Genomic DNA, 8,813 nt, shown 5'->3' with positions numbered 1-8,813 from the left:
AGTTCAATACAAAACGTGTTATGAGTCAAAAAGTATGTAAAAAGTACTGTTCAAAAACTTGGGTTATCGGGAAAGGTTACTCTTTTTCTAGGTAATCGTATATCCTCGCACGGCTGCAACGAGCAGACTAATCCGTTAGTGTAAGTCGGCGAGTCATCGAGATTGGGGCTAGTTGCCTTTCTTGGCGCTGAAAACCGCACATCTTTTCCACTGGCGGTTTGCGGGTGACACCTGGCGATGTTAGATTCCATGCGCTTTGCTTTGACCGGTTGTTGGCCTGCCGCGGCACTGGCGGACACTTTTTTATTCGGCGGCGCTGCGCGTTTCGGGCACTGTGAAACAAGACTTCGTTTCAAAGCCGGGTATAGGTCGCAATTCAACAAAAGAGGATTGAATGCTGGATCAAACTCTACACAGTCCAGTGCCATTTTGATTTCTAAGAACGCGCTTTCTGTTGTTTGGCATTCCGCCTTTGTATTCGGTAAAAGTAGAAGTTCTCTCGTCGCAATCGGCTTTACGAGCAAGCTATTGTGATCTTCGGACGCCATAATCACATAAAGAGGCCTTGGCAAAGAACCGTTGGCAGCGAATCCTTGATTTTCGACCTTTTGACAAATAACACATTGTTGTGTGTCCGCCAGGGTGCGACAAAGTGCGTCAAATCGGTTGCGATTTAATTCCAAATCGTCCCACTCGATTTGCCAACAGTTGGAGCTACAAATTAAGTGCGGAGTTCCGAAGATCACTGACTCGCAAATGCTGTTAATCGGAGAGCGCCGTATAGCTTTTAGCACAACAACTGGACTCGGACTGCTTGTTTTCGAAGCAGTCCTTGTCGATGAACATGCACGTTTATCTTTATCGCAATGGCGGTCTGAACCCAAGTCAAAAGAATGAAGAAAAGGTAGCTCTGTTACATCCACCAACATATCTCGTAGGTCGCACTTTATGCAAGTTTTCTCGTCTGAACCCTCCCGTGTACGAAATTGAAGCTGAAGATGTTCCCTGTCAGTGCTGGCATCACGCAACCACAATTTTAGTTCCCTTTCGATGCATAGTACGTCGCACTCCACTTCAACAATTTCAACGAATCCGCATAAATCCAATTCTTGGATTTGAACAGGAGTTGCTTCCAGTTCCAAGTTTAATTGATCTCGATCGATAAGGTTTTCTTCAAATGTATTTAGACAGAGCACTTTTAACAAACTGTCTGTGCCTAAACAGCTTTTTTTAAAGGTTTGCGAAAAACCTAATTTCAAAACTTTAGAATTGTGACAAGTTACAAGTGTAATTTCAAGTTTATTTCGACACCCGGCCTCAAGTTTCAGTTTGTGATACTGGGCGCAAGCATCTTTCAAGGAACGTTGAATCGCGTTAATATCGGGTTGTGAGTTTTCTATATTCACGTTGCAGTCAGACGCAATTCTTTGAAGTTCGTTCATAGCCGTTTGAATTCGACTGTAGGATATTTTTGTAATTCTTTGGGCAGGAAATAAAACCTCAGTGTATGGAGAGATTGCAAGAAGACTAAAATAAGGAATTTTGTTTGGTCCGCTGCTGATGCTACAGACAACACTGAAAAAATTTGAAATACCCTCGCAAAAAACAGTCATTGCGTCCATTTTAAACTTGGCTGTCAGGTCAACTATTATAAAATGAGCTGGTTGTTGAGTAAATGGAATTCTGACAGTTCCACTTGGCAGTTCTCTCCTGGAAACTGAAATCATATTTAAAATATTTGATATTAAAAATCTCAGTTGGTTTCTAAGCCTGCTCTATCGAAAATCTTTGTTGGACTTTTCTACATTGATTGTTTGTGGCCAACGAAGCTAAAAAGTTAATAATGACGTCATAAATAATTGCATTGTCTTCCCACATGCGGTCATGCGTGTACTTGTAAACATGCATTATTGGTTTCATTATTAATCAGGTTTGCAAGATGGCCTAAATTCAGACAAGTGTAAACAAAATAGTTAATTGCCTAATTTTACCTGCCCCTTGGTTTGTAAAACGAAAGGACAGTACGTTTTTTAATCCGAATCTATTCAAACATTAAGTAACGTAGGGCCTCGGCGCCACGCCACGCCACTCCCTTCGAACCTTGATTTTGGAACGTTTACTATGCAATTGCAAAATAACATCGCGCTTCAGGTATACTAAATTTACCATAGTTTGCTCAAGCCCGTTTTCGGTTGGTGTTTAGCAGAAAAGCGCAGTGAGTCGTCAATGACATTTTTCCTATATTTCTTAAAATTTGCGTCCAGAGAAATAACATAAAAAAATGTATTTTTATTATTTTTTGTATTACGGCTACTAGTTTGCATGACTGACGGTAAGCAAATATAGCTTTTGTCTACTTCTAAACAGCAATTTTAAATGCCCACCAGAAATATTTACCTTAATTATGGTGCCCCGCACTACAATTCCGCTGAAATAATTATTTGGCCTCTAGAAAATGTCTGAATTTTATACCAAAAATATGCTTAACCTTCCTAGATTATCTGGCAACCCTGAATCACTGACCTATTTAAATCAAGGGCCCAAACTGGCGGCCTTCCGGATCATTAAGCGAGACCCGCCAGGCCCCAGACCAATAAAAAATTTGGCTTCATGCTCAAATTTATATGCACGCTCTGTTTATATCAAGTTGTATCAGATTAAAATTGGTACAATGAAAATCCTATGAAAATCAACAAACCAATAATTGCATTCTGCATATTTAATACGATTTCCATGTGCTTTTTTACCAATTAACTGACAATAAATGAAGCCTAAGTATTTGTTATAAACTTGGACATTTCGCCTGTTTTAAATTTAGAATATCAGTTTAAAGCAGGGCTTCCTGACTTTTTTTAACGTAGACCCCCTCACATTTATTTTTGGATTGCGTGGACCAGAAATTTTGGGTCATGACACCATAAATAGATGTCATGAAACAGTTGGACTTAGAAACCTGAAATTTTCGGTTCAACAGATGTGAAACTAACATGAAGTCTAGACATTTCCGTTAACTGTTTCTTTTTGAAAATTCAATCCATTTTACAAACTATACACCAAGATTTAAATTTAGGGGGCCAACAGACCCCTAAACCTAGTCTATTTACATGGACGCCAGTCTAAGAACCTCTCATCAAGACCAGTGATGTCAAACTTGTGGCCTCCATTTGAGCACACAGATTTTAACATTTTACTTCAATACCAGATAAAAACTAGTTTGAAAGACATGTTAAAAATATTTTTGTATGTTAATATTTTTTTGTAATCCTTTGTTGTATGGTACATTTAACTCCCTGACAACAAACAATAATGGAAGAAGGTAGAAAAAGAAACATGCTGCTAGGAATTGGCCTTCGTACCCCAGGGGTCATTATGATTGAAATGTTGTACATGCAGGAGCTTACCCTAAAGAATCTAACGATTTTACCAAGTGAGATCAAACAGTCAACATGGAACATTGACATCATTTTGTATGTGTGTGCTTGGTTGCTTGTTTTACTTCCAGTGAAGATCCTTATAAACGTTTACCTTCATATCATCACAGGCCTTTGTGTAGCAGGAAGTCACTATCTCCTTCATAGGTTGCTGGTAGTGCAAAATATCTTTTCAACACAAGATATATTTAATGTTGATCTTTCAGTGAATTTTAGCACTAAAAATTCACCATGGATTATCTATGCATGCTCACATGACTCGATGGATACATGTGTATCTGTATTTCTTCTCCAATCTGTTTTAGCTCTCTTATCATGCTGGATGATCAAAAGCAAAGGGACTAGCCTTATTCTGTTTCTTTGGCCACTTCTTCCATGGATAACTGTCGGTTATCCTTTGACAATACTGGTAAAAATCCTACAAATTTCACATATTTTGTCTGTTGTCACAGTAATATTTTATGTGACCAGTATCCTCAATAGAATTTTAAGAAAAATTCAACTGATTTTACTCAAAATAAAGTTAGTTGTAACTTTATTTGGATGGCAAGGTGTTCGGACTTGGGCTCAAGATGAGTACAATGTTCAATACTTGCTTGTGACATGCTGGACCCTTAGATTTACTGTTCAGTTTTACGCAAACTTGCAAAAAAATGTAACTCTTACTGACCTAAGTGAAACGGTTTTTGAAATGCTAAGCATGAAACCCACTGCGTTTTCACCTTGGATACTAGCAATGGTTTTTGTTTTCTTAACACTTGTTCAATGTTTGACAACAACCGTCAATCTCTTTGGCTTGGCATGTATTGTTAAAGACATAGTACGGATGCAGTATTTTCTTATCAGGTAAACTTTAGTAAGTTACACCTGTATTTAAAGAGATTATTTTAAAAATACTATGTTGTTCACAGATCTTGGCTCCATTGGTCTGTATTTAATCACCCTCCAGATTCTGTAAGTGGTCCTTTAACAGGTATGCTTTATTTGTAAAGGATATGGTGATGATGTGAATGTTGTGTTGCTTAGTCCCTACCTCAGTGATAAATCTTCCTGTAAAATTCTGTTAATACATATGGTTTGGGAAACTCTTTCTGCATAAACCATGACAAAGTAGCATTGACTATTCAATTTGAATTCCAAAAATTGGCAAACCCATATGTTGCATCACATTAATTACTTCAAGTTATCAAATAGTTTACGCTCTTATTTACTAAAACTTTGACCTGTCAATTCAGCTAAACATACAAAAAATAAAAATAAACTGATTGGACCTTGAAGGTACATTCCTCGAAATGCAAGACAGTAGTAACCTTTTTAATTTGCATTTTTTTAAGAATTTAATCCATTTTTTCTTTTCCCAACTGTATTGAATACTAAAGATCAATATTTTACTCTTGTCAACCGGTATTTCATCACTCCGTATTTGAAACATTTTTTTGAAAAACAGTCTCTATGTATACAGATGAATTATGTTCAATAATCAATTGTAACTTTTTATGTGATTTCGTAGCTGGGTGGTACTAAAACTCTATTTACTGTTTTGGGTCACCGATGTAAAACAGTTTTTGTGATAGGTGCAATTGATGGAGTAACTTTGTTGATCATGACACTGTATACTGATATTTTAAATGTCAGTGTTGAAGGAAGATTTGTGCTTTTGGTCTATATTTTGTTTACTATTGCTTCATCTCAGGTGATGTATTGCCAGTGCTATTACAAGATGTGCTAGTTTTGCTGAAATTTAGATTACATTTATGAAAATCATTTATAATTTATTTAAAGTGTGTTTCTCGTTTTTACCATAAATACCATAACAAGAATTAAGGTGTATCAAAAAAATAAACATATTTTTTAATCAGTCTGAAAAATGATTAAAACAAAGTTACCACTGACATTTATTTGATTTATCTTGCACTAATTTTGTGTAGTCACAGAAAAACGTAATGAAAAAGCAACAAAGTAGTGATGGAATTCCAGACCTAGGCTTTATGTTTTGCTGTGTCCAAAGCCTTGTAAATAAAATACATATTTTGCAGATCTAAAAAAAACTTAAAATGCCTGTATAAAATAGTATGCGGTGTTGAATTTGACTTTCTTGTGTTTACAGTTTCAAAGCATTTTTAGCATTGTTGATCCTATTTTAATGACACTGGCAACTGCACATACTGGATCCTTGTGGAAACACATAAGAACCGTTTTACTTGCATTCGCCCTACTCATAGTCTCTGGCCTCCTTTCATATGTTTCCTTCTTCACCATGAGGTAACACCTAAACAGGACATGGCATGTAAACTAACTAGATTTTAAAAATGCATATAATGTTTTGCAGATCTTCATTTTGGATATTTATTGTTGCTTATAATTATATCAATACTTTTTCACTCATGCTGGGATCATTGGCTATTTACTTCATTCTGATGATAGATTATTTAACTCTTAGAGGGTGGAACAGCTTAGATGATATTATGTTTTATATCCGTGGTGCTTGTCGTGCAGTAGAGTTTTGTGTTACACTGTGCATGTGTGGGTATATTATGGTGACATTTTACACTGAAATGACAAGTATTGCAGGTAAGAAGTATAACTTGGTATGGATAAGGTAAAACCGTTAAAAACATTGATATATTTATGCGTGTTTAATTTGCAGGAATTGTCATGTTGGCGGTTTACACATATTACTGCATTGTGCAAAGAGGTGGGAAAGGATGGAAAATTTGGACAATGCGTAGACAAGCATCAAATAAAGTGTGCTCTCTACCAAAAGCAACCAAAACGTTTTTGGAAACAAAACAAGGAGATTTTTGCCCAATATGTTACCAGGTCAATAGTTGAACAATACCCTGATTTTATTAAAAAATTATTAATGCAATATTAAAATATGCTTATTTTAGACCATGGAAAGTGATGTCAGAATTATGCACTGTGGGCATTTATTTCATGAAAACTGTCTGAAAAAGTGGTTTTATATTCAAGACAAGTGTCCTATGTGTTATATGGAATACAACACCAATCTTAACAATTTAAAAATGCAAGCAGGCAATGAATCTGAACCATCTTCAGATACAAACGCAACAACTCCAGAGCAATCTGAAGGTGATAGTAGATAACATTGCAGTGGACATACTTTGCTACAAAACGAAAATTTAAGTGCAAAACATAATGCAAAAAAATATATTTCTTATCTACGAATATATTTCAAAAAGTGTTACATTTTCTGTTGCTACTGTGCAGTTTTTGATTTTGATCAGTAAAATATAATAGAAATTAAACAGTGAATAATTTTGGAAGGTACAATACTGTATGCTAGGTTTTTTTAACATGGTCACACCAAGGAGTGAGTGATACGTCACAATAAAGTTCAACATTATAAATTGTCAACAATGCTCCATCAATTGTTATGTTGTGTTCAGATTCTATACTATATTGGACAGTGTCAAAGCCAGTTTCTGGGTCTCTTTTGAATTGAACCTAAAATATGAAAATTAATACATTTTTTAAACTAATTGGTGGTTAGTAACTCATGATAATTGTAGTACATAAATTAAAATTCCGGACCAAGAAAAGTACTATACCTGCTTCTGGCTTCCATAACGATTGTAATCTCTAGGACGCTTTTCTTTATTATGAATATGCTTAAAGGTGTTATAACCAGTTGTGAGTCCTGTAGGCCTGTATAACTAAAATATGCAAGTAATGATTGCCTTGAAGTGAATAACATAAGCACAATAAATGGATAAATATTAGGGTTGAGATTTTGCACTTGCCCACTCCCTAATGTGAGGGTAATTTATAGCATACACTAGCTTACACAACCAAAAAATAAACTTAAAGGCACATCAAACATGGGAAGATCATATGTGCATACAATTAGTCCAGTAAACAACTGGGGACACCACACACAATGTAATCAGTAATCACACTGAAATAGGAAGGCAGGTTAAATCATTGTTGGAAACAATTATTTAGGACAGAACTTAATTAAAAGAGTGTTATTTTATCCTTGTGAGTGGGTAAAAAATTTTAATTTAACAGTAATCCTGTTTGTTATTATAGGAATAATTAGCTTATATTGCTACTTACATTAAGCTTGTTATCCTTAAAACGCAAATAAAGCTCATCATCTTCCCTCCCCCATCCCCAAAATATGTTGGACATTCCTCTGCACTAATAATTGACAAGATATAAGAATATCAGGGTATGAAATTTTACTTGTCATGACAATCATACACTTACTTTTTCAAATTGTGAATTAGTCAACATTAAAACTCCACCAATGTAGCTTTTATAGTGGTACATCGGATGATATTCAGGCGAAGCTAGGTGAAAAGGACCCTATTGAACATCACAGTGTTTTGTTCAACCTTCCCAACAATAAACAGTTTGCCTGATCACAACAGTTATTGGACAGAAAGTTTTGCTCTGCTATATTGTATACATTCAAATTACCAGTGTATTATTCTTAAAAAACAAGCTGTATTTATTGAATAGAACGCAACACACTAATTCAAACCTGTGCTGGAAAATGATAAAGTAAATCAGGGTTGTTTGGTAGCAGGTCAACGTCGTGCATCACCATGTAATCACATTCTTCTCTTGATTTTAAATAACCAATATTGATAAGAGAAGCTCTATTAAATCTGGCAAAACGTAAATCTAAGGTTCATATGTTCAGCATCTTGAATGTATGTTAACCAGCTATTTTTTCTGGTATATTTAATTTATACCTGTGTAAGTCTACTTGATTGACTATGACAAACTTATGTGGCACTTTTTGGTTATTTAAAAACTTGTGTAGCCAAGGAATAAACACCATGAGTTCTTCAAAGCGGTCACGAAATGGAACAACAACAGCTAACTTCTTTGAGTGCCATATTTCTTTTTCAGGGATTACTTCTTTTCTAAATAAAACAAGAAACAATTTTATTTGTGTAATTGAGTCTTTCAGGTAACTTATGATGAACCTTTGTGTTTCAACTTGCTGGTTTGGTTTTGGTTCTTCACATTTCCAAAGTAAATGCATAGTTGCTATGCTAAATATTGTGAAGCACAACACGCCAAACTTTGTTGTAGATATTCTAACCATGTTGCTTCATCGCGAGTATTTTGTTTAAAACCAAATAAAATTTAGCTCAAGGTTTAAAATAAATTAGCATTTACTATTAACTGCTTAGATCTGATGAAAATTCAAGAGCAGGAGGTTAACGTTATTTTAATATTGGGACGGCATTATAAAAGTAATTTTATATTTGACAAAAATCACAGCTTTAACTGCTTGAATTGACTAGACGTGTCTAACGTTGTCAAAAGCTTTTCGGTCTAGTAGAGATTGTGACGCATGATCGATTTTGCAACAGAAACATAGTTTTACTTTTAGTGGGGATC

At 35.3% G+C, this 8,813-nt stretch overlaps 3 protein-coding genes across 6 annotated transcripts; 1 reads left to right on the top strand and 2 right to left on the bottom strand.

Annotated features, from left to right (window-relative positions):
* Positions 1-50: 50 nt before the first annotated feature.
* On the bottom strand, positions 51-1,727 carry LOC146164135 (meiosis 1 arrest protein-like). The gene has a single exon (XM_083380676.1). The coding sequence runs from the start codon at positions 1,725-1,727 to the stop codon at positions 51-53; it is 1,677 nt and encodes a 558-aa protein (XP_083236802.1).
* A 1,298-nt stretch (positions 1,728-3,025) lies between these two features.
* On the top strand, positions 3,026-6,880 carry LOC146164134 (RING finger protein 145-like). 3 transcript variants are annotated; one of them, XM_083383231.1, is made up of 8 exons: positions 3,356-3,467; positions 3,542-4,277; positions 4,343-4,404; positions 5,006-5,124; positions 5,539-5,693; positions 5,761-6,002; positions 6,079-6,251; positions 6,323-6,880. In XM_083383231.1, the coding sequence occupies exons 2-8, from the start codon at positions 3,694-3,696 to the stop codon at positions 6,536-6,538; spliced, it is 1,551 nt and encodes a 516-aa protein (XP_083239357.1). In that variant the 5' UTR covers positions 3,356-3,467; positions 3,542-3,693; the 3' UTR covers positions 6,539-6,880. The 3 variants fall into 3 exon arrangements, with proteins under 3 accessions (XP_083239356.1, XP_083239357.1, XP_083239358.1); XM_083383230.1 differs by having other exon boundaries at positions 3,026-4,277; XM_083383232.1 differs by lacking the exon at positions 3,356-3,467 and having other exon boundaries at positions 4,258-4,277; positions 4,343-4,385.
* LOC146164133 (beta-1,4-galactosyltransferase 7-like) lies at positions 5,390-8,603 on the bottom strand. Of its 2 annotated transcripts, XM_083383234.1 has the most exons (7): positions 8,393-8,603; positions 8,156-8,329; positions 7,942-8,068; positions 7,665-7,763; positions 7,512-7,595; positions 7,004-7,108; positions 5,393-6,899 (listed from the first exon to the last, which is right to left on the bottom strand). In XM_083383234.1, the coding sequence occupies exons 1-7, from the start codon at positions 8,512-8,514 to the stop codon at positions 6,735-6,737; spliced, it is 876 nt and encodes a 291-aa protein (XP_083239360.1). In that variant the 5' UTR covers positions 8,515-8,603; the 3' UTR covers positions 5,393-6,734. The 2 variants fall into 2 exon arrangements, with proteins under 2 accessions (XP_083239359.1, XP_083239360.1); XM_083383233.1 differs by having other exon boundaries at positions 5,390-6,899; positions 8,156-8,603.
* Between the last annotated feature and the right edge of the window lie 210 nt (positions 8,604-8,813).

This window comes from Ascidiella aspersa, chromosome 2 (genome assembly GCF_963924565.1).
Source record: "Ascidiella aspersa chromosome 2, kaAscAspe10.2, whole genome shotgun sequence".
Classification (NCBI taxonomy): Eukaryota; Metazoa; Chordata; class Ascidiacea; order Phlebobranchia; family Ascidiidae; genus Ascidiella; species Ascidiella aspersa.
The sequence above is the reverse complement of the archived record's forward strand: the minus strand, read 5'-3'. Positions and strand labels throughout refer to the sequence as shown.

Bases quoted from the DNA above. Each gene is read 5' to 3' on its own strand.
- LOC146164135 (XM_083380676.1), bottom strand. From the start codon at position 1,727: ATGATTTCAGTTTCCAGGAGAGAACTGCCAAGTGGAACTGTCAGAATT.
- LOC146164134 (XM_083383230.1), top strand. From the start codon at position 3,307: ATGGAAGAAGGTAGAAAAAGAAACATGCTGCTAGGAATTGGCCTTCGT. The intron at 4,278-4,342 runs GTAAACTTTAGT...TGTTGTTCACAG, and splicing joins ATGCAGTATTTTCTTATCAG to ATCTTGGCTCCATTGGTCTG. The intron at 5,694-5,760 runs GTAACACCTAAA...AATGTTTTGCAG, and splicing joins GTTTCCTTCTTCACCATGAG to ATCTTCATTTTGGATATTTA.
- LOC146164133 (XM_083383233.1), bottom strand. From the start codon at position 8,514: ATGGTTAGAATATCTACAACAAAGTTTGGCGTGTTGTGCTTCACAATA. The intron at 8,069-8,155 runs GTATAAATTAAA...ACGTTTTGCCAG, and splicing joins AATCAAGTAGACTTACACAG to ATTTAATAGAGCTTCTCTTA. The intron at 7,109-7,511 runs GTAAGTAGCAAT...TGCATATTTTAG, and splicing joins TTAAGGATAACAAGCTTAAT to TTATACAGGCCTACAGGACT.